This window comes from Anomaloglossus baeobatrachus, chromosome 10 (genome assembly GCF_048569485.1).
Source record: "Anomaloglossus baeobatrachus isolate aAnoBae1 chromosome 10, aAnoBae1.hap1, whole genome shotgun sequence".
Classification (NCBI taxonomy): domain Eukaryota; kingdom Metazoa; phylum Chordata; class Amphibia; order Anura; family Aromobatidae; genus Anomaloglossus; species Anomaloglossus baeobatrachus.
Window position 1 is genome coordinate 211,687,502 of NC_134362.1, and position 25,251 is coordinate 211,712,752.

At 55.7% G+C, this 25,251-nt stretch overlaps 1 protein-coding gene across 2 annotated transcripts in view; it reads right to left on the minus strand.

Annotated features, from left to right (window-relative positions):
• Positions 1-1,757: 1,757 nt before the first annotated feature.
• Positions 1,758-25,251, minus strand: part of LOC142254280 (uncharacterized) — a 34,527-nt gene continuing 11,033 nt past the window's right edge. Inside the window, exons 2-11 of one of the 2 annotated variants that reach the window (XM_075325314.1) lie at positions 24,955-25,089; positions 24,035-24,159; positions 21,623-21,691; positions 21,397-21,510; positions 11,222-11,337; positions 11,083-11,138; positions 10,899-10,951; positions 3,671-3,798; positions 3,299-3,474; positions 1,758-1,917 (exon numbers count right to left, since the gene is read on the minus strand). In XM_075325314.1, coding sequence (XP_075181429.1) covers positions 1,912-1,917; positions 3,299-3,474; positions 3,671-3,798; positions 10,899-10,951; positions 11,083-11,138; positions 11,222-11,337; positions 21,397-21,510; positions 21,623-21,691; positions 24,035-24,159; positions 24,955-25,089 — 978 coding nt within the window. In that variant the 3' untranslated portion in view covers positions 1,758-1,911. Of the gene's footprint in view, positions 1,918-3,298; positions 3,475-3,670; positions 3,799-10,898; positions 10,952-11,082; positions 11,139-11,221; positions 11,338-21,396; positions 21,511-21,622; positions 21,692-24,034; positions 24,160-24,954; positions 25,090-25,251 lie in introns of those variants that run through there. The other variant, XM_075325315.1, reaches the window with a different exon arrangement.

A 25,251-nucleotide genomic window follows, 5' to 3' on the forward strand; every position in this document is an offset into this window, starting at 1 on the left:
GACAGTGTATCGGGGGGGAGTCTGGGCGGTTCAGCTACAATGTATCAGTGCAGGGGCAGTGTATCGGGGGAGTCCGCGCGGTTCAGCTACAATGTATCAGTGCAGGGGCAGTGTATCGGGGGAGTCCGGGCCGTTCAGCTACAATGTATCAGTGCAGGGACAGTGTATCGAGGGGGGGGGGGGGGGGGTTGTTCAGCTACAATGTATCAGTGCAGGGACAGTGTATCGGGGGGAGTCCGGGCGGATCAGCTACAATGTATCAGTGCAGGGACAGTGTATCGGGGGGAGTCCGGGCGGTTCAGCTACAATGTATCAGTGCAGGGACAGTGTATCAGGGGAGTCCGCGCGGTCCAGCTACAATGTATCCGTGCAGGGACAGTGTATCGGGGGGAGTCCGGGCCGTTCAGCTACAATGTATCAGTGCAGGGACAGTGTATCGGGGGGAGTCCGGGCGGTTCAGCTACAATGTATCAGTGCAGGGGCAGTGTATCGGGGGAGTCCGCGCGGTTCAGCTACAATGTATCAGTGCAGGGACAGTGTATCGGGGGGGTCCGGGCGGTTCAGCTACAATGTATCAGTGCAGGGACAGTGTATCAGGGGGAGTCTGGGCGGATCAGCTACAATGTATCAGTGCAGGGACAGTGTATCGGGGGAGTCCGGGCGGTTCAGCTATAATGTATCAGTGCAGGGACAGTGTATCGGGGGGAGTCTGGGCGGATCAGCTACAATGTATCAGTGCAGGGACAGTGTATCGGGGGAGTCCGGGCAGTTCAGCTACAATGTATCAGTGCAGGGACAGTATCGGGGGAGTCCGGGCAGTTCAGCTACAATGTATCAGTGCAGGGACAGTGTATCGGGGGAGTCCGGGCGGTTCAGCTACAATGTATCAGTGCAGGGACAGTGTATCGGGGGGGAGTCCGGGCGGTTCAGCTACAATGTATCAGTGCAGGGGCAGTGTATCGGGGGGAGTCCGCGCGGTTCAGCTACAATGTATCAGTGCAGGGGCAGTGTATCGGGGGAGTCCGGGCAGTTCAGCTATAATGTATCAGTGCAGGGACAGTATCGGGGGAGTCCGGGCGGTTCAGCTACAATGTATCAGTGCAGGGACAGTATCGGGGGAGTCCGGGCAGTTCAGCTACAATGTATCAGTGCAGGGACAGTGTATCGGGGGAGTCCGGGCGGTTCAGCTACAATGTATCAGTGCAGGGACAGTGTATCGGGGGGGAGTCCGGGCGGTTCAGCTACAATGTATCAGTGCAGGGGCAGTGTATCGGGGGGAGTCCGCGCGGTTCAGCTACAATGTATCAGTGCAGGGGCAGTGTATCGGGGGAGTCCGGGCAGTTCAGCTACAATGTATCAGTGCAGGGGCAGTGTATCGGAGGAGTCCGCGCGGTTCAGCTACAATGTATCAGTGCAGGGGCAGTGTATCGGGGGGGTCCGGGCGGTTCAGCTACAATGTATCAGTGCAGGGACAGTGTATTGGGGGGAGTCCGGGCGGATCAGCTACAATGTATCAGTGCAGGGACAGTGTATCGAGGGGGGGGTTGTTCAGCTCACAGTCTAGACCAGTTTTCTGGTCTAGATACAATGCAACAACCCCTCAGCTGTGAGAAGTATGAGATCTGCACAGGTGTAAATAAGGTTTCCATTCACAGACAGCAAGCAGAGAAGGTCACAATAGTGAGATCTAGAAATATGAACTCAAGAAGGAGATATGAGAACTTTTCATTACACAATGATTCTATAAGACGTGACCCTGGTGCCTTATCGTGCGGGGGTCTCCCTGATGTGTGATGGCGGGGGAGGGGCACAATTCCGGCTGCGGGATACACGATCCTTTATGACTCAATCACATTCAGAAACCAATCACTGCCAGATTCAAGGGGTTCAATGACCAAAGGGGGCGACGGCCTAGACCTGTGGAGCAAAGGGGAGAAAAAAGTAAGTGTAAGCCATTCACCGATACATTGTGTCATTGTAAAGCCCCCCAAGACGTCTGCAAGGACGAGTCAAAGAGAAAGGAGAGAAGGTGAAAGGACAGAGGAGAGCAAAGGAGAGGAAAAAGAGCGGAGAGGAAAAAGAGCGGAGAGGAAAAAGAGCGGAGAAGAAAAAGAGCGGAGAAGAAAAAGAGCGGAGAAGAAAAAGAGCGGAGAAGAAAAAGAGCGGAGAAGAAAAAGAGCGGAGAAGAGAGGAAAAAGAGCGGAGAAGAGAGGAAAAAGAGCGGAGAAGAGAGGAAAAAGAGCGGAGAGGAGAGGATAAAGAGCGGAGAGGAGAGGATAAAGAGCGGAGAAGAGAGGATAAAGAGCGGAGAGGAGAAGATAAAGAGCGGAGAGGAGAGGATAAAGAGCGGAGAGGAGAGGATAAAGAGCGGAGAGGAGAGGATAAAGAGCGGAGAAGAGAGGATAAAGAGCGGAGAGGAGAGGAAAAAGAGCAGAGAGGAAAAAGAGCAGAGAGGAAAAAGAGCAGAGAGGAGAGGAAAAAGAGCAGAGAGGAGAGGAAAAAGAGCAGAGAGGAGAGGAAAAAGAGCAGAGAGGAGAGGAAAAAGAGCGGAGAGGAGAGGAAAAAGAGCAGAGAGGAAAAAGAGCAGAGAGGAGAGGAAAAAGAGCAGAGAGGAGAGGAAAAAGAGCAGAGAGGAGAGGAAAAAGAGCGGAGAGGAGAGGAAAAAGAGCGGAGAGGAGAGGAAAAAGAGCGGAGAGGAGAGGAAAAAGAGCGGAGAGGAGAGGAAAAAGAGCGGAGAGGAGAGGAAAAAGAGCAGAGAGGAGAGGAAAAAGAGCGGAGAGGAGAGGATAAAGAGCGGAGAGGAGAGGATAAAGAGCGGAGAGGAGAGGAAAAAGAGCAGAGAGGAGAGGAAAAAGAGCGGAGAGGAAAAAGAGCGGAGAGGAGAGGAAAAAGAGCAGAGAGGAAAAAGAGCGGAGAGGAGAGGAAAAAGAGCAGAGAGGAAAAAGAGCAGAGAGGAGAGGATAAAGAGCGGAGAGGAGAGGATAAAGAGCGGAGAGGAGAGGATAAAGAGCGGAGAGGAGAGGATAAAGAGCGGAGAGGAGAGGAAAAAGAGCAGAGAGGAGAGGAAAAAGAGCGGAGAGGAAAAAGAGCGGAGAGGAGAGGAAAAAGAGCAGAGAGGAAAAAGAGCGGAGAGGAGAGGAAAAAGAGCAGAGAGGAAAAAGAGCAGAGAGGAGAGGAAAAAGAGCGGAGAGGAGAGGAGAAAGAGCGGAGAGGAGAAAGAGAGGGTCTTCTTCTTGGGGTCACAATGTCAGGGTTGGGCCGTGTGTGCCGCGGTTCTCGGTCTCCTAACTGCTCTTACCCCATAGAAGAACTCCACCAGGCCCCGTCCTCGGGCCCCGGCGCTCGTCCTGAAGGTGGCGATGCATTCATGGGTGATCCCAACAGTTGGCTTGATTGAAGAGCTGAGGGAAGGATTGTAGATGGAGGGGCTGCTCCGGGGGTCCAGAGTCGCCGAAACCTCAAACATCCGGCCTCCTGTAGGAAGAGAATCCAGTGAAGATGATGGAGAGCGGTGACTGCGCGGCGGAGGGGTCACATGGAGGGAGTGTCCGCAGTCCCAGCGACAGCGCCACCAATAACACCGCCCACCACACCATGCCCAGGCTGCTGGTGCCCGTGGGATGTCATGGCCTCCAGTCACAGGGGCACCAGCTGCGGAGACCGCACTCACCGGCCCGGAACCGGACCTGATAATTCCTCTTAATGTCGCGGTCCTCGGCCAGGTGAGAGAGGTGCGCGTCCGACCATTCGATGCCCGCCATCTCACCGCCAGGAAAAAACACGTAACCTACAATAAAACTGACACAAAGTATCAACTGCAGCTTCTTACAGGGGCAAATATCACCACACGGGGGCAAATATCACCACACGGGGGCAAATATCACCACACGGGGGCAAATATCACCAAAGAGGGGAAAATATCACCACACGGGGCAAATATCACCACACGGGGGCAAATATCACCACACGGGGGCAAATATCACCACACGGGGGCAAATATCACCAAAGAGGGGAAAATATCACCACACGGGGCAAATATCACCACACGGGGGCAAATATTACCACACGGGGGCAACTATCACCACACGGGGGCAAATATCACCACACGGGGGCAAATATCACCACACGGGGGCAAATATCACAACACGGGGGCAAATATCACAACACGGGGGCAAATATCACCACACGGGGGCAAATATCACCACACGGGGGCAAATATCACCACACGGGGGCAAATATCACCAAAGAGGGGAAAATATCACCACACGGGGGCAAATATCACCACACGGGGGCAAATATCATCACACGGGGGCAAATATCACAACACGGGGGCAAATATCACAACACGGGGGCAAATATCACCACACGGGGGCAAATATCACCACACGGGGGCAAATATCACAACACGGGGGCAAATATCACCACACGGGGGCAAATATCACCACACGGGGGCAAATATCACCACACGGGGGCAAATATCACCACACGGGGGCAATAATCACCAAAGAGGGGCAAATATCACCACACGGGGCAAATATCACCACACGGGGGCAAATATCACCACACGGGGGCAAATATCACCACACGGGGGCAAATATAACCACACGGGGCAAATATCACCACACGGGGGCAAATATCACCACACGGGGGCAAATATCACCAAAGAGGGGAAAATATCACCACACGGGGGCAAATATCACCACACGGGGGCAAATATCACCACACGGGGGCAAATATCACCACACGGGGGCAAATATCACCAAAGAGGGGAAAATATCACCAAAGAGGGGAAAATATCACCACACGGGGGCAAATATCACCACATGGGGGCAAATATCACCACACGGGGGCAAATATCACCACACGGGGGCAAATATCACCACACGGGGGCAAATATCACAACACGGGGGCAAATATCACCACACGGGGGCAAATATCACCAAAGAGGGGAAAATATCACCACTGGGGGGCAAATATCACCACACGGGGGGCAAATATCACCACACGGGGGCAAATATCACCACACGGGGGCAAATATCACCACACGGGGGCAAATATCACCAAAGAGGGGAAAATATCACCACACGGGGGCAAATATCACCACACGGGGGCAAATATCACCACACGGGGGCAAATATCACCACACGGGGGCAAATATCACCACACGGGGGCAAATATCACCACACGGGGGCAAATATCACCACACGGGGCAAATATCACCAAAGAGGGGAAAATATCACCACACGGGGGCAAATATCACCACACGGGGGCAATAATCACCAAAGAGGGGCAAATATCACCACACGGGGCAAATATCACCACACGGGGCAAATATCACCACACGGGGCAAATATCACCACACGGAGGCAAATATCACCACACGGGGGCAAATATCACCACACGGAGGCAAATATCACCACACGGGGGCAAATATCACCACACGGGGGCAAATATCACAACACGGGGGCAAATATCACCACACGGGGGCAAATATCACCACACGGGGGCAAATATCACAACACGGGGGCAAATATCACAACACGGGGGCAAATATCACCACACGGGGGCAAATATCACCACACGGGGGCAATAATCACCAAAGAGGGGCAAATATCACCACACGGGGCAAATATCACCACACGGGGGCAAATATCACCACACGGGGGCAAATATCACCACACGGGGGCAAATATCACCACACGGGGGCAAATATCACCACACGGGGGCAAATATCACAACACGGGGGCAAATATCACAACACGGGGGCAAATATCACAACACGGGGGCAAATATCACCACACGGGGGCAAATATCACAACACGGGGGCAAATATCACCACACGGGGGCAAATATCACAACACGGGGGCAAATATCACCACACGGGGGCAAATATCACCACACGGGGCAAATATCACCACACGGGGGCAAATATCACAACACGGAGGCAAATATCACCACACGGGGGCAAATATCACAACACGGGGGCAAATATCACCAAAGAGGGGAAAATATCACCACACGGGGGCAAATATCACCACACGGGGGCAAATATCACCACACGGGGGCAAATATCACCACACGGGGGCAAATATCACCACACGGGGGCAAATATCACCACACGGGGGCAAATATCACAACACGGGGGCAAATATCACCACACGGGGGCAAATATCACAACACGGGGGCAAATATCACCACACGGGGGCAAATATCACCACACGGGGGCAAATATCACCACACGGGGGCAAATATCACCACACGGGGGCAAATATCACAACACGGGGGCAGATATCACCACACGGGGGGCAAATATCACAACACGGGGGCAAATATCACAACACGGGGGCAAATATCACCAAAGAGGGGAAAATATCACCACACGGGGGCAAATATCACCACACGGGGGCAAATATCACCACACGGGGGCAAATATCACCACACGGGGGCAAATATCACAACACGGGGGCAAATATCACAACACGGGGGCAAATATCACAACACGGGGGCAAATATCACCACACGGGGGCAGATATCACCAAACGGGGGCAGATATCACCAAACGGGGGCAAATATCACCACACGGGGGCAAATATCACCACACGGGGGCAAATATCACCACACGGGGGCAAATATCACCACACGGGGGCAATAATCACCAAAGAGGGGCAAATATCACCACACGGGGCAAATATCACCACACGGGGCAAATATCACCACACGGAGGCAAATATCACCACACGGGGGCAAATATCACAACACGGGGGCAAATATCACCACACGGGGGCAAATATCACCACACGGGGGCAAATATCACAACACGGGGGCAAATATCACAACACGGGGGCAAATATCACAACACGGGGGCAAATATCACCACACGGGGGCAATAATCACCAAAGAGGGGCAAATATCACCACACGGGGCAAATAATCACCACACGGGGGCTAATATCACCACACGGGGGCAAATATCACCACACGGGGGCAAATATCACCACACGGGGGCAAATATCACAACACGGGGGCAAATATCACCACACGGGGGCAAATATCACAACACGGGGGCAAATATCACAACACGGGGGCAAATATCACCACACGGGGGCAAATATCACAACACGGGGGCAAATATCACCACACGGGGGGCAAATATCACCACACGGGGGCAAATATCACCACACGGGGGCAAATATCACCACACGGGGGCAAATATCACCACACGGGGGCAAATATCACAACACGGGGGCAAATATCACCACACGGGGGCAATAATCACCAAAGAGGGGCAAATATCACCACACGGGGCAAATATCACCACACGGGGGCAAATATCACCACACGGGGGCAAATATCACCACACGGGGGCAAATATCACCACACGGGGGCAAATATCACCACACGGGGGCAAATATCACCACACGGGGGCAAATATCACAACACGGGGGCAAATATCACCACACGGGGGCAAATATCACCACACAGGGGCAAATATCACAACACGGGGGCAAATATCACCACACGGGGGCAAATATCACCACACGGGGGCAAATATCACAACACGGGGGCAAATATCACCACACGGGGGCAAATATCACCACACGGGGGCAAATATCACCACACGGGGGCAAATATCACCACACGGAGGCAAATATCACCACACGGGGGCAAATATCACAACACGGGGGCAAATATCACCAAACGGGGGAAAATATCACCACACGGGGGCAAATATCACCACACGGGGGCAAATATCACCACACGGGGGCAAATATCACCACACGGGGGCAAATATCACCACACGGGGGCAAATATCACCACACGGGGGCAAATATCACCACACGGGGGCAAATATCACAACACGGGGGCAAATATCACAACACGGGGGCAAATATCACCACACGGGGGCAAATATCACAACACGGGGGCAAATATCACCACACGGGGGCAAATATCACCACACGGGGGCAAATATCACCACACGGGGGCAAATATCACCACACGGGGGCAAATATCACCACACGGGGGCAAATATCACCACACGGGGGCAAATATCACCACACGGGGGCAATAATCACCAAAGAGGGGCAAATATCACCACACGGGGGCAAATATCACCACACGGGGGCAAATATCACCACACGGGGGCAAATATCACCACACGGGGGCAAATATCACCACACGGGGGCAAATATCACCACACGGGGGCAAATATCACAACACGGGGGCAAATATCACCACACGGGGGCAAATATCACCACACGGGGGCAAATATCACCACACGGGGGCAAATATCACCACACGGGGGCAAATATCACAACACGGGGGCAAATATCACCACACGGGGGCAAATATCACCACACGGGGGCAAATATCACCACACGGGGGCAAATATCACAACACGGAGGGCAAATATCACCACACGGGGGCAAATATCACAACACGGGGGCAAATATCACCAAAGAGGGGAAAATATCACCACACGGGGGCAAATATCACCACACGGGGGCAAATATCACCACACGGGGGCAAATATCACCACACGGGGGCAAATATCACCACACGGGGGCAAATATCACCACACGGGGGCAAATATCACAACACGGGGGCAAATATCACCACACGGGGGCAAATATCACCACACAGGGGCAAATATCCCCACACGGGGGCAATAATCACCAAAGAGGGGCAAATATCACCACACGGGGCAAATATCACCACACGGGGGCAAATATCACCACACGGGGGCAAATATCACCACACGGGGGCAAATATCACCACACGGGGGCAAATATCACCACACGGGGGCAAATATCACAACACGGGGGGCAAATATCACCACACGGGGGCAAATATCACCACACGGGGGCAAATATCACCACACGGGGGCAAATATCACCACACGGGGGCAAATATCACCACACGGGGGCAAGATATCACCACACGGGGGCAAATATCGGACGGCAAATATCACCACACGGGGGCAAATATCACCACACGGGGGCAAATATCACAACACGGAGGCAAATATCACCACACGGGGGCAAATATCACAACACGGGGGCAAATATCACCAAAGAGGGGAAAATATCACCACACGGGGGCAAATATCACCACACGGGGGCAAATATCACCACACGGGGGCAAATATCACCACACGGGGGGCAAATATCACCACACGGGGGCAAATATCACAACACGGGGGCAAATATCACCACACGGGGGCAAATATCACCACACGGGGGCAAATATCACCACACGGGGGCAAATATCACCACACGGGGGCAAATATCACCACACGGGGGCAAATATCACAACACGGGGGCAAATATCACCACACGGGGGCAAATATCACCACACGGGGGCAAATATCACCACACGGGGGCAAATATCACCACACGGGGGCAAATATCACCACACGGGGGCAAATATCACCACACGGGGGCAAATATCACAACACGGGGGCAGATATCACCACACGGGGGCAAATATCACAACACGGGGGCAAATATCACAACACGGGGGCAAATATCACCAAAGAGGGGAAAATATCACCACACGGGGGCAAATATCACCACACGGGGGCAAATATCACCACACGGGGGCAAATATCACAACACGGGGGCAAATATCACAACACGGGGGCAAATATCACAACACGGGGGCAAATATCACAACACGGGGGCAAATATCACCACACGGGGGCAGATATCACCAAACGGGGGCAGATATCACCAAACGGGGGCAGATATCACCAAACGGGGGCAAATATCACCACACGGGGGCAAATATCACCACACGGGGGCAAATATCACCACACGGGAGCAAATATCACCACACGGGGGAAAATATCACCACACGGGGGCAAATATCACCACACGGGGGCAAATATCACCACACGGGGGCAAATATCACCACACGGGGGCAAATATCACCACACGGGGGCAGATATCACCACACGGGGGCAAATATCACAACACGGGGGCAAATATCACCACACGGGGGCAAATATCACAACACGGGGCAAATATCACCACACGGGGCAAATATCACCACACGGGGGCAAATATCACCACACGGGGGCAAATATCACCACACAGGGGCAACTATCACCACACAGGGGCAACTATCACCACACAGGGGCAACTATCACAACACGGGGCAAGAATCCGAACATGGGGGCAACTATCACAACACGGGGGGCAACTATCACAACACGGGGGGCAAATATCACAACATGGGGGGTAAATATCAACACACAGGGGGCAACTATCACAACACGGGGGCAACTATCACAACACGGGGGCAAATTTCACCACACGGGGGCAAATATCACACACGGGGGCAAATATCACTACACGGGGGCAAATATCACCACACGGGGCACATATCACCACACGGGGCACATATCACCACACGGGGCACATATCACCACACGGGGCACATATCACAACACGGGGCACATATCACAACACGGGCACATATCACAACACGGGCACATATCACAACACGGGGGGCAATAATCACAACACGGGGGGCAATAATCACAAACACGGGGGCAAATATCACAACATGGAGGCAATAATCACAACACGGAGGCAAATATCACCACACGGGGCACATATCACCACACGGGGCACATATCACAACACGGGGCACATATCACAACACGGGGCACATATCACAACACGGGGCACATATCACAACACGGGGGCAAATATCACAACATGGAGGCAATAATCACAACACGGAGGCAAATATCACAACATGGAGGCAATAATCACAACACGGGGGCAAATATCACAACACGGAGGCAAGAATAAGAATTCCCAGGACAGAGGCTCCTATGTTTGCTGGGCTGGTGGGGTGGAGGTGTCGGGGGTCTCGGGGATCGTTACTTACTGTCTGGTGCTCTTGGGGAGGCTGACGAGGTTCAGGTGTACGGAGGTCCCATCCTAGAGAACAGAGGGGACATCACTAAGGTAAAGGAGCCACAAGTCTCTTGTTTGTGCGGCCATTATGGTGTTCATTGGACAAGGGGGCGTGGCTTCATGGAAAAGGGGCGTGGCCTATCAACATCACTCACCTCAAAATGCATCAAAAACATGATGTATCTGTGGAAGTCGGCCCAGTTCCTCACGCCTGCAGGAGAGGAGCAGCGTGAGCACAGACTCACCGCGATCGGTGCACACATGTGCAGGGGATGGCGGTGGATGGGAACGTACCATAGGAATGGCTGCGGATCCCGCTCAGGGACATCCGGCGCTCTGCACCACCACCGATCGCCACCTCCGCCCGCAGGGTGCCCCACTGCTCATAGCGGCAGTGCTCCTCCTTAGATCTGCAACAATGGGACAAGTAGGTGACGGCTGTGGCGGTGTGCACACAGGGCGTTATTACCGCTTTTTTGATGTATTTATTTACTACAGTTTTGTCACAAAACTACAAGCAAATCCCATCCAGCAAAGCCATGAAAATCCCGAGCCTCGTGCACACGACGAGGATTTCCTCCGGCGGATCTGCTGCACAAAATAGTCTGAGCCCCAATTCTTTCAGCGATTTGTGCTGTACATTCTCCTGACAAGAAATGCAGAAATGTCTGCAAGAAAATACTCCACATGTGCACACACCCCAACAACACGTCTTCCTACACCTCTGCGCATCCGCATCCTGCCTCCTCCTCCTCTACCCCACATTCTGCCTGCTGGGCTCCTCATCACTCTGCTCCTCCTCCTCACTCTGCTCCTCCTCCTCACTCTGCTCCTCCTCCTCACTCTGCTCCTCCTCCTCACTCTGCTCCTCCTCCTCACTCTGCTCCTCCTCCTCACTCTGCTCCTCCTCACTATGCTCCTCCTCACTATGCTACTCCTCATCACTCTGCTTCTCCTCACTATGCTCCTCCTCACTCTGCTCCTCCTCACTCTGCTCCTCCTCCTCACTCTGCTCCTCCTCCTCACTCTGCTCCTCCTCCTCACTCTGCTCCTCCTCCTCACTCTGCTCCTCCTCCTCACTCTGCTCCTCCTCCTCACTCTGCTCCTCCTCCTCACTCTGCTCCTCCTCCTCACTATGCTCCTCCTCACTCTGCTCCTCCTCACTCTGCTCCTCCTCACTATGCTCCTCCTCACTATGCTCCTCCTCACTCTGCTCCTCCTCACTATGCTCCTCCTCACTATGCTCCTCCTCACTATGCTCCTCCTCACTCTGCTCCTCCTCACTATGCTCCTCCTCACTATGCTACTCCTCATCACTCTGCTTCTCCTCACTATGCTCCTCCTCACTATGCTCCTCCTCATCACTGTGCTCCTCCTCACTATGCTCCTCCTCATCACTCTGCTCCTCCTCATCACCTCCTCCTCACTATGCTCCTCCTCATCACTCTGCTCCTCCTCATCACCTCCTCCTCACTATGCTCCTCCTCATCACTGTGCTCCTCCTCATCACCTCCTCATCACTATGCTCCTCCTCATCACCTCCTTCTCACTCTGCTCCTCCTCACTGTGCTCCTCCTCATCACCTCCTCCTCACTGTGCTCCTCCTCACCTCATCACTGTGCTCCTCCTCACCTCATCACTATGCTCCTCCTCATCACCTCCTCATCTCTATGCTCCTCCTCATCACCTCCTCCTCATTGTGCTCCTCCTCATGACCTCCTCCTCACTGTGCTCCTCCTCATCACCACCTCATCACTGTGCTCCTCCTCATCACTGTGCTCCTCCTCATCACCTCCTCCTCACTATGCTCCTCCTCATCACCTCCTCCTCATTGTGCTCCTCCTCATCACCTCCTTCTCACTGTGCTCCACCTCATCACCTCCTCATCACTATGCTCCTCCTCATCACCTCCTCCTCATTGTGCTCCTCCTCATCACTGTGCTCCTCCTCATCACCTCCTCCTCACTATGCTCCTCCTCATCACCTCCTCCTCATTGTGCTCCTTCTCATCACCTCCTCCTCACTGTGCTCCTTCTCAGCACCTCCTCACTCTGCTCCTCCTCATCACCTCCCCCTCACTGTGCTCCTCCTCATCACCTCCTCCTCACTGTGCTCCTTCTCCGCACCTCCTCATTGCTGTGCTTCTTCTCATCACCTCCCCCTCACTCTGCTCTTTCTCCGCACCTCCTCCTCACTGTGCTCCTTCTTCGCCCCTTCTCCTCACTGTGCTCCTTCTCCGCACCTCCTCCTTGCTGTGCTCCTTTTCCACACCTCCTCACTGTGCTCCTCCTCACTGTGCTCCTTCTCATCACCTCCTCGCTGTGCTCCTTCTCCGCACCTCCTCCTCGCTGTGCTCCTTCTCCGCACCTCCTCACTGTGCTCCTTCTCCACACCTCCTCACTGTGCTCCTTCTCATCACCTCCTCCTCGCTGTGCTCCTTCTCCGCACCTCCTCCTCACTGTGCTCCTTCTCCACCCCTCCTCATCGCTGTGCTCCTTCTCATCACCTCCTCCTCACTCTGCTCTTTCTCCGCACCTCCTCTCCACTGTGCTCCTTCTCCGCCCCTTCTCCTCACTGTGCTCCTTCTCCGCATCTCCCCCTTGCTGTGCTCCTTCTCCGCTCCTCCTCACTGTGCTCCTTCTCATCGCCTTCTCTTCGCTGTGTTTCTTCTCCGCACCTTCTCCTCACTCTGCTCCTTCTCCGCACCTCCTCACTGTGCTCCTCCTCACTCTGCTCCTTCTCCGCACCTCCTCCTCACTGTGTTCCTCCTCGCTGTGCTCTTTCTTCGCACCTTCTCCTCACTGTGCTCCTCCTCACTGTGCTCCTCCTCACTCTGTTCCTTCTCCGCACCTCCTCCTCACTGTGCTCCTACTTGCTGTGCTCTTTCTCCGCACCTCCTCCTCACTGTGCTCCTCCTCTTCACCACCTCATCACTGTGCTCCTCCTCATCACCTCCTCCTCACTGTGCTCCTCCTCATCACCACCTCCTTACTGTGCTCCTCCTCATCACCTCCTCCTCACTGTGCTCCTCCTCATCACCTCCTCCTCACTGTGCTCCTCCTCATCACCTCCCCCTCACTGTGCTCCTCCTCATCACCTCCTCCTCACTGTGCTCCTCCTCATCACGTCCTCATCACTGTGCTCCTCCTCATCACGTCCTCATCACTGTGCTCCTCCTCATCACGTCCTCATCACTGTGCTCCTCCTCATCACCACCTCATCACTGTGCTCCTCCTCATCACCTCCTCATCACTGTGCTCCTCCTCATCACCTCCTCCTCACTGTGCTCCTCCTCATCACCTTCTCATCACCTCCTTATCACTGTGCTCCTCCTCATCACGTCCTCATCACTGTGCTCCTCCTCATCACCTCCTCATCACTGTGCTCCTCCTCATCACCTCCTCACTGTGCTCCTCCTCATCACCTCCTCACTGTGCTCCTCCTCATCACCTCCTCCTCACTGTGCTGTGCTCCTTCTCATCACCTCCTCCTCACTCTGCTCCTCCTCATCACCTCCTCTTCACTGTGCTCCTCCTCATCACCTCCTCCTTACTGTGCTCCTTCTCCGCACCTCCTCCTCATCATTGTGCTCCTCCTCATCACCACCTCCTTACTGTGCTCCTCCTCATCACCTCCTCCTCACTGTGCTCCTCCTCATCACCTCCTCCTCACTGTGCTCCTCCTCATCACCTCCCCCTCACTGTGCTCCTCCTCATCACCTCCTCCTCACTGTGCTCCTCCTCATCGCTGTGTTCCTTCTCCGCACCCCCTCCCAACTCTGCTCCTTCTCCGCACCTCCTCCTCACTCTGCTCCTTCTCCGCACCTTCTCCTCACTGTGCTCCTCCTCGCTGTGTTCCTTCTCCACACCTCCTCCTCACTCTGCTCCTCCTCATCACCTCCCCCTCACTGTGCTCCTCCTCATCACCTCCTCCTCACTGTGCTCCTTCTCCGCACCTCCTCATTGCTGTGCTCCCCCTCACTCACTCCTCCTCACTGTGCTCCTTCTCAGCACCTCCTCCTCACTCTGCTCCTCCTCCTCACCTCCTCCTCACTGTGCTCCTCCTCATCACCTCCTCCTCACTGTGCTCCTCCTCATCACCACCTCCTTACTGTGCTCCTCCTCATCACCTCCTCCTCACTGTGCTCCTCCTCATCACCTCCTCCTCACTGTGCTCCTCCTCATCACCTCCCCCTCACTGTGCTCCTCCTCCTCATCACCTCCTCCTCACTGTGCTCCTCCTCATCGCTGTGTTCCTTCTCCGCACCCCCTCCCAACTCTGCTCCTTCTCCGCACCTCCTCCTCACTCTGCTCCTTCTCCGCACCTTCTCCTCACTGTGCTCCTCCTCGCTGTGTTCCTTCTCCGCACCTCCTCCTCACTCTGCTCCTTCTCATCACCGCCTCCTCATCGTGCTCCTTCTCCGCACCTTCTCCTCACTCTGCTCCTCATCACCTCCTCCTCACTGTGCTCCTTCTCAGCACCTCCTCCTCACTCTGCTCCTCCTCATCACCTCCCCCTCACTGTGCTCCTCCTCATCACCTCCTCCTCACTAAGCTCCTTCTCCGCACCTCCTCATTGCTGTGCTTCTTCTCATCACCTCCTCCTCACTCTGCTCTTTCTCCGCACCTCCTCCTCACTGTGCTCCTTCTTCGCCCCTTCTCCTCACTGTGCTCCTTCTCCGCACCTCCTCCTTGCTGTGCTCCTTCTCCGCACCTCCTCACTGTGCTCCTCCTCACTGTGCTCCTTCTCATCACCTCCTCGCTGTGCTCCTTCCCCGCACCTCCTCCTTGCTGTGCTCCTTCTCCGCACCTCCTCACTGTGCTCCTTCTCATCACCTCCTCCTCGCTGTGCTCCTTCTCTGCACCTCCTCCTCACTGTGCTCCTTCTCCACCCCTCCTCATCGCTGTGCTCCTTCTCATCACCTCTTCCTCACTCTGCTCCTTCTCCGCACCTCCTCCTCACTGTGTTCCTCCTCGCTGTGCTCTTTCTTCGCACCTTCTACTCACTGTGCTCCTCCTCACTGTGCTCCTCCTCACTCTGCTCCTCCTCACTCTGCTCCTCCTCACTCTGCTCCTCCTCACTCTGCTCCTCCTCACTCTGCTCCTCCTCACTCTGCTCCTCCTCACTCTGTTCCTTCTCTGCACCTCCTCCTCACTGTGCTCCTACTTGCTGTGCTCTTTCTCCGCACCTCCTCCTCACTGTGCTCCTCCTCCCTCTGTTCCTTCTCTGCACCTCCTCCTCACTGTGCTCCTACTTGCTGTGCTCCTTCTCCACACCTTCTCCTCGCTGTGCTCCTTCTCCGCACCTCCTCCTTGCTGTGCTCCTCCTCACTCTGCTCCTTCTTCGCACCTCCTCCTCACTGTGCTCCTCCTCACTCTGCTCCTTCTCCGCACCTCCTCCTCACTGTGCTCCTCCTCACTCTGTTCCTTCTCCGCACCTCCTCCTCACTGTGCTCCTCCTCACTCTGTTCCTTCTCCGCACCTCCTCCTCACTGTGCTCCTCCTCACTCTGTTCCTTCTACGCACCTCCTCCTCACTGTGCTCCTACTTGCTGTGCTCCTTCTCCGCACCTTCTCCTCGCTGTGCTCCTTCTCTGCACCTCCTCCTTGCTGTGCTCCTCCTCACTCTGCTCCTTCTTCGCACCTCCTCCTCACTCTGCTCCTCCTCACTCTGCTCCTTCTCCGCACCTCCTCCTCACTGTGCTCCTCCTCACTCTATTCCTTCTCCGCACCTCCTCCTCACTTTGCTCCTACTTGCTGTGCTTCTTCTCCGCACCTTCTCCTCGCTGTGCTCCTTCTCCACACCTCCTCCTCACTGTGCTCCTCCTCACTCTGCTTCTTCTCCGCACCTCCTCATCGCTGTGCTCCTCCTCACTCTGCTCCTTCTCATCACCTCCTCCTCACTGTGCTCCTCCTCACTCTGCTCCTTCTCCGCACCTCCTCCTCACTGTGCTCCTCCTCACTCTGCTCCTTCTCCGCACCTCCTCATCGCTGTGCTCCTCCTCACTCTGCTCCTTCTCCGCACCTCCTCCTCACTGTGCTCCTCCTCACTGTGCTCCTTCTCATCACCTCCTCCTCACAGTGCTCCTCCTCATTCTGCTCCTTCTCCGCACCTCCTCCTCACTGTGCTCCTCCTCATTCTGCTCCTCCTCACTCTGCTCCTTCTCCGTACCTCCTCATCGCTGTGCTCCTCCTCACTCTGCTCCTTCTCCGCACCTCCTCCTCACTGTGCTCCTCCTCACTCTGTTCCTTCTACGCACCTCCTCCTCACTGTGCTCCTCCTCACTCTGTTCCTTCTACGCACCTCCTCCTCACTGTGCTCCTCCTCACTCTGTTCCTTCTACGCACCTCCTCCTCACTGTGCTCCTACTTGCTGTGCTCCTTCTCCACACCTTCTCCTCGCTGTGCTCCTTCTCCGCACCTCCTCCTTGCTGTGCTCCTCCTCACTCTGCTCCTTCTTCGCACCTCCTCCTCACTGTGCTCGTCCTCCCTCTGCTCCTTCTCCGCACCTCCTCCTCACTGTGCTCCTCCTCACTCTGTTCCTTCTCCGCACCTCCTCCTCACTGTGCTCCTCCTCACTCTGCTCCTTCTCCGCACCTCCTCCTCACTGTGCTCCTCCTCACTCTGCTCCTTCTCCGCACCTCCTCATCGCTGTGCTCCTCCTCACTCTGCTCCTTCTCCGCACCTCCTCCTCACTGTGCTCCTCCTCACTGTGCTCCTTCTCATCACCTCCTCCTCACAGTGCTCCTCCTCATTCTGCTCCTTCTCCGCACCTCCTCCTCACTGTGCTCCTCCTCATTCTGCTCCTCCTCACTCTGCTCCTTCTCCGCACCTCCTCATCGCTGTGCTCCTCCTCACTCTGCTCCTTCTCCGCACCTCCTCCTCACTGTGCTCCTCCTCACTCTGTTCCTTCTACGCACCTCCTCCTCACTGTGCTCCTCCTCACTCTGTTCCTTCTACGCACCTCCTCCTCACTGTGCTCCTACTTGCTGTGCTCCTTCTCCACACCTTCTCCTCGCTGTGCTCCTTCTCCGCACCTCCTCCTTGCTGTGCTCCTCCTCACTCTGCTCCTTCTTCGCACCTCCTCCTCACTGTGCTCGTCCTCACTCTGCTCCTTCTCCGCACCTCCTCCTCACTGTGCTCCTCCTCACTCTGTTCCTTCTCCGCACCTCCTCCTCACTGTGCTCCTCCTCACTCTGTTCCTTCTCCGCACCTCCTCCTCACTTTGCTCCTACTTGCTGTGCTTCTTCTCCGCACCTTCTCCTCGCTGTGCTCCTTCTCCGCACCTTCTTCTCGCTGTGCTCCTTCTCCACACCTCCTCCTCACTGTGCTCCTCCTCACTCTGCTCCTCCTCACTCTGCTCCTTCTCCGCACCTCCTCATCGCTGTGCTCCTCCTCACTCTGCTCCTTCTCCGCACCTCCTCCTCACTGTGCTCCTCCTCAATCTGCTCCTTCTCCGCACCTCCTCATCGCTGTGCTCCTCCTCACTCTGCTCCTTCTCATCACCTCCTCCTCACTGTGCTCCTCCTCACTCTGCTCTTTCTCCGCACCTCCTCCTCACTGTGCTCCTCCTCACTCTGCTCCTTCTCTGCACCTCCTCCTCGCTGTGCTCCTCCTCACTCTGCTCCTTCTCCGCACCTCCTCATCGCTGTGCTCCTCCTCACTCTGCTCCTTTTCCGCACCTCCTCCTCACTGTGCTCCTCCTCACTGTGCTCCTTCTCATCACCTCCTCCTCACAGTGCTCCTCCTCATTCTGCTCCTTCTCCGCACCTCCTCCTCACTGTGCTCCTCCTCACTCTGCTCCTTCTCTGCACCTCCTCCTCGCTGTGCTCCTCGTCACTCTGCTCCTTCTCCGCACCTCCTCATCGCTGTGCCCCTCCTCACTCTGCTCCTTCTCCGCACCTCCTCCTCACTGTGCTCCTCCTCACTGTGCTCCTTCTCATCACCTCCTCCTCACAGTGCTCCTCCTCATTCTGCTCCTTCTCCGCACCTCCTCCTCACTGTGCTCCTCCTCATTCTGCTCCTCCTCACTCTGCTCCTTCTCCGCACCTCCTCATCGCTGTGCTCCTCCTCACTCTGCTCCTTCTCCGCACCTCCTCCTCACTGTGCTCCTCCTCACTCTGTTCCTTCTCCGCACCTCCTCCTCACTGTGCTCCTCCTCACTCTGTTCCTTCTACGCACCTCCTCCTCACTGTGCTCCTACTTGCTGTGCTCCTTCTCCACACCTTCTCCTCGCTGTGCTCCTTCTCCGCACCTCCTCCTTGCTGTGCTCCTCCTCACTCTGCTCCTTCTTCGCACCTCCTCCTCACTGTGCTCCTCCTCACTCTGCTCCTTCTCCGCACCTCCTCCTCACTGTGCTCCTCCTCACTCTGTTCCTTCTCCGCACCTCCTCCTCACTGTGCTGCTCCTCACTCTGTTCCTTCTCCGCACCTCCTCCTCACTGTGCTCCTCCTCACTCTGTTCCTTCTCCGCACCTCCTCCTCACTGTGCTCCTCCTCACTCTGTTCCTTCTCCGCACCTCCTCCTCACTTTGCTCCTACTTGCTGTGCTTCTTCTCCGCACCTTCTCCTCGCTGTGCTCCTTCTCCGCACCTTCTTCTCGCTGTGCTCCTTCTCCACACCTCCTCCTCACTGTGCTCCTCCTCACTCTGCTCCTCCTCACTCTGCTCCTTCTCCGCACCTCCTCATCGCTGTGCTCCTCCTCACTCTGCTCCTTCTCCGCACCTCCTCCTCACTGTGCTCCTCCTCAATCTGCTCCTTCTCCGCACCTCCTCATCGCTGTGCTCCTCCTCACTCTGCTCCTTCTCATCACCTCCTCCTCACTGTGCTCCTCCTCACTCTGCTCCTTCTCCGCACCTCCTCATCGCTGTGCTCCTCCTCACTCTGCTCCTTTTCCGCACCTCCTCCTCACTGTGCTCCTCCTCACTGTGCTCCTTCTCATCACCTCCTCCTCACAGTGCTCCTCCTCATTCTGCTCCTTCTCCGCACCTCCTCCTCACTGTGCTCCTCCTCACTCTGCTCCTTCTCTGCACCTCCTCCTCGCTGTGCTCCTCGTCACTCTGCTCCTTCTCCGCACCTCCTCATCGCTGTGCCCCTCCTCACTCTGCTCCTTCTCCGCACCTCCTCCTCACTGTGCTCCTCCTCACTGTGCTCCTTCTCATCACCTCCTCCTCACAGTGCTCCTCCTCATTCTGCTCCTTCTCCGCACCTCCTCCTCACTGTGCTCCTCCTCATTCTGCTCCTCCTCACTCTGCTCCTTCTCCGCACCTCCTCATCGCTGTGCTCCTCCTCACTCTGCTCCTTCTCCGCACCTCCTCCTCACTGTGCTCCTCCTCACTCTGTTCCTTCTCCGCACCTCCTCCTCACTGTGCTCCTCCTCACTCTGTTCCTTCTACGCACCTCCTCCTCACTGTGCTCCTACTTGCTGTGCTCCTTCTCCACACCTTCTCCTCGCTGTGCTCCTTCTCCGCACCTCCTCCTTGCTGTGCTCCTCCTCACTCTGCTCCTTCTTCGCACCTCCTCCTCACTGTGCTCCTCCTCACTCTGCTCCTTCTCCGCACCTCCTCCTCACTGTGCTCCTCCTCACTGTGCTCCTTCTCCGCTCCACCTCCTCACTCTGCTCCTCCTCATTCTGCTCCTTCTTCGCACCTCCTCACTGTGCTCCTCCTCATTCTGCTCCTTCTCCGCACCTCCTCACTGTGCTCCTCCTCATTCTGCTCCTTCTCCGCACCTCCTCCTCACTCTGCTCCTCCTCATTCTGCTCCTTCTCCGCACCTCCTCCTCACTCTGCTCCTCCTCACTCTGCTCCTCCTCACTCTGCTCCTCCTCACTCTGCTCCTCCTCACTCTGCTCCTCCTCACTCTGCTCCTCCTCACTCTGCTCCTCCTCACTCTGCTCATCGATGTGCTCCTCCTCACTCTGCTCCTTCTCCGTACCTCCTCATCGATGTGCTTTTCCTCACTCTGCTCCTTCTCCCCACCTCCTCCTCACTGTGCTCCTCCTCACTCTGCTCCTTCTCCGCACCTCCTCCTCACTGTGCTCCTCCTCACTGTGCTCCTCCTCACTGTGCTCCTTCTCCGCATCCCTCCTCCTCACTGTGCTCCTCCTCACTGTGCTCCTCCTCACTGTGCTCCTTCTCCGCATCCCTCCTCCTCACTCTGCTCCTCCTCGCTGTGCTCCTCCTCACTGTGCTCCTTCTCCGCATCCCTCCTCCTCACTCTGCTCCTCCTCGCTGTGCTCCTTCTCCGCACCTCCTCATCGCTGTGCTCCTCCTCACTCTGCTCCTTCTCCGCACCTCCTCATCGCTGTGCTCCTCCTCACTCTGCTCCCTCTCCGCACCTCCTCATCGCTGTGCTCCTCCTCACTCTGCTCCCTCTCCGCATCCCTCCTCCTCACTGTGCTCCTCCTCACTGTGCTCCTTCTCATCACCTCCTCCTCACCACCCTCCTTCCAGCCTCCTCCTTGGTCCTTACTTCTTCACTATGGCTAAGAACTCCTTGGTGAGCGGCTCCATGGCCATTGCTTCTGCAGCCGTGCGGGGATGGAAGTCGTAATCAAAGTCATACACGTCTGTGGCGGCCGTCCAGCTGTGACGAAGACACAAAACCACTGAGTGTGACTTGTACCATAAACCAGGAGATGCTGAGATCAGTAGTGCACCGGAGTACGCCCTACTGTGAAGACAAATAGTTCACGTACAGCATTGTGAATCTTACGTGCACGCTCTCGCCATCGTCCTCACTATCGCTGTGGCGGAACTTTCCTTTCCTAAAAATCAGAGGATAAAGAGGAAGTGACAGATTATTTACAGCTGGGGGGTCAGCAGTCACCTCATTTTCAGGGGGCGGGGTCAGCGGTCACCTAATTATCATCAGAGGCCGGGGTCAGCAATCGCTTCATTCTCAGAGGGCGGGGTCAGCAGTCACCTCATTATCATCAGGGGGCGAGGTCAGCGGTTACCTCATTATCATCAGGGGGCGGGGTCAGCGGTCACCTCATTATCAGGGGGCGGGGTCAGCGGTCACCTCATTATCATCAGGGGGCAGGGTCAGCGGTCACCTCATTATCATCAGGGGGCAGGGTCAGCAGTCACCTCATTATCATCAGGGGGCGGGGTCAGCAGTCACCTCATTATCATCAGGAGGCAAGGTCAGCGGTCACCTCATTATCATCAGGGGGCAGGGTCAGCAGTCACCTCATTATCATCAGGGGGCGGGATGAGCGGTCACCTCATTATCATCAGGGGGCAGGGTCAGCAGTCACCTCATTATCATCAGAGGGCAGGGTCAGCAGTCACCTCATTATCATCAGGGGGCAGGGTCAGCAGTCACCTCATTATCATCAGGGGGCAGGGTCAGCAGTCACCTCATTATCATCAGGGGGCAGGGTCAGCAGTCACCTCATTATCATCAGGGGGCAGGGTCAGCAGTCACCTCATTATCATCAGGGGGCAGGGTCAGCGGTCACCTCATTATCATCAGGGGGCAGGGTCAGCGGTCACCTCATTATCATCAGGGGGCAGGGTCAGCAGTCACCTCATTATCATCAGGGGGCAGGGTCAGCAGTCACCTCATTATCATCAGGGGGCAGGGTCAGCGGTCACCTCATTATCATCAGGGGGCAGGGTCAGCAGTCACCTCATTATCATCAGGGGGCGAGGTCAGCGGTCACCTCATTATCATCAGAGGGCGGGGTCAGCAGTCACCTCATTATCATCAGGGGGCAGGGTCAGCAGTCACCTCATTATCATCAGGGGGCAGGGTCAGCGGTCACCTCATTATCATCAGGGGGCAGGGTCAGCAGTCACCTCATTATCATCAGGGGGCAGGGTCAGCAGTCACCTCATTATCATCAGGGGGCAGGGTCAGCAGTCACCTCATTATCATCAGGGGGCAGGGTCAGCAGTCACCTCATTATCATCAGGGGGCGGGGTCAGCAGTCACCTCATTATCATCAGGGGGCAGGGTCAGCGGTCACCTCATCATCAGGGGGCGAGGTCAGCGGTCACCTCATTATCATCAGGGGGCAGGGTCAGCAGTCACCTCATTATCATCAGGGGGCAGGGTCAGCAGTCACCTCATTATCATCAGGGGGCAGGGTCAGCAGTCACCTCATTATCATCAGGGGGCAGGGTCAGCGGTCACCTCATTATCATCAGAGGGCGGGGTCAGCAGTCACCTCATTATCATCAGGGGGCAGGGTCAGCAGTCACCTCATTATCATCAGGGGGCAGGGTCAGCAGTCACCTCATTATCATCAGGGGGCAGGGTCAGCGGTCACCTCATTATCATCAGGGGGCGAGGTCAGCGGTCACCTCATTATCATCAGGGGGCAGGGTCAGCAGTCACCTCATTATCATCAGGGGGCGAGGTCAGCGGTCACCTCATTATCATCAGGGGGCAGGGTCAGCAGTCACCTCATTATCATCAGGGGGCAGGGTCAGCAGTCACCTCATTATCATCAGGGGGCAGGGTCAGCGGTCACCTCATTATCATCAGGGGGCAGGGTCAGCGGTCACCTCATTATCATCAGGGGGCGAGGTCAGCGGTCACCTCATTATCATCAGGGGGCGGGGTCAGCGGTCACCTCATTATCATCAGGGGGCAGGGTCAGCAGTCACCTCATTATCATCAGGGGGCAGGGTCAGCGGTCACCTCATTATCATCAGGGGGCAGGGTCAGCAGTCACCTCATTATCATCAGGGGGCGAGGTCAGCGGTCACCTCATTATCATCAGGGGGCAGGGTCAGCGGTCACCTCATTATCATCAGGGGGCGAGGTCAGCGGTCACCTCATTATCATCAGGGGGCAGGGTCAGCGGTCACCTCATTATCAGGGGCGGGGTTAGCAGTCACCTCATCAGGGGGCGGGGTCAGCAGTCACCTCATTATCAGGGGCGGGGTCAGCAGTCACCTCATTACCAGGGGCGGGGTTTGCAGTCACCTCATTACCAGGGGCGGGGTTTGCAGTCACCTCATTACCAGGGGCGGGGTTAGCAGTCACCTCATTATCAGGGGGCGGGGTCAGCAGTCACCTCATTATCAGGGGCGGGGTTAGCAGTCACCTCATTATCATATTCTCTTTTTGATGGTGGAATCTCGGTAGGTTTTACCTTAAGAGACCATTAAATGAAATCCTCCATGTCTGGTGCGGCTGCTCGCAGCTCATTGTGAGACCCCCGCCGCTCCAGCTGTTGTCCCCCTCTGAAGACATGATGGTGACGGGGTGGTCCGGATGCTGCACAGGAAAAAGGGGGAAAAGTGCCAGAAAGGAATCACCAGATCACACCACCCGGGGGGAATCACCAGATCACACCACCTGGGGGAGTCACCAGATCACAGCACCCGGGGGGGTGGGGAATCACCAGATCACACCACCTGGGGGGGGGTCACCAGATCACAGCACCCAGGGGGAATCACCAGATCACACCACCTGGGGGGGGGTCACCAGATCACACCATCCGGGGGAATCACCAGATCACACCACCCGGGGGGAATCACCAGATCACACCACCCGGGGGGAATCACCAGATCACACCACCCGGGGGGAATCACCAGATCACACCACCTGGGGGGAATCACCAGATCACACCACCCGGGGGGAATCACCAGATCACACCACCCGGGGGGAGTCACCAGATCACACCACCCGGGGGGGAATCACCAGATCACTCCACCCGGGGGGGGGGGGGGGTCACCAGATCACAGCACCTGGGGGGGAGAGTTACTAGATCACACCACCCGGGGAGGAATCACCAGATCACACCACCCGGGGGGGAGAGTTTCTAGATCACACCACCCGGGGGTAGGGGGTCACCAGATCACACCACCCGGGGGTCACCATTACTATAAAGTTTCCGTATACATTTAAAAAAATATTCTATTTATATAATTCTAACATTCAACAGTTAAATAATGCCGATATATGGTGCCCACATATCACCGCCATCATATTAGTCAACAACATGCATGAAAACCCCTGCCATACACCGTCCACACGATACAGTAATCTCACAATAGGCTTATGCCTTACCTCAAAGTCCCCCACTCCATGCACCCGCATAAACAGCCAAACCTCACAGCGAGTCCCCGACCTCCGAGCCACACGAGTGATGATGAAGGAGCTATCAACCTCCGAGAAAGCCGTGAAATACACAGAATCTATCGCCTGTAAGGAAGGAAAAGATAATCATGACATATAGGGGCAGCATTATAGCAGTTCTATTCCTGTACACAGGGGGCAGTATTATAGCAGTTATATTATTGTATATAGGGGCAGTATTATAGCAGTTCTATTCCTGTACACAGGGGGCAGTATTATAGCAGTTAT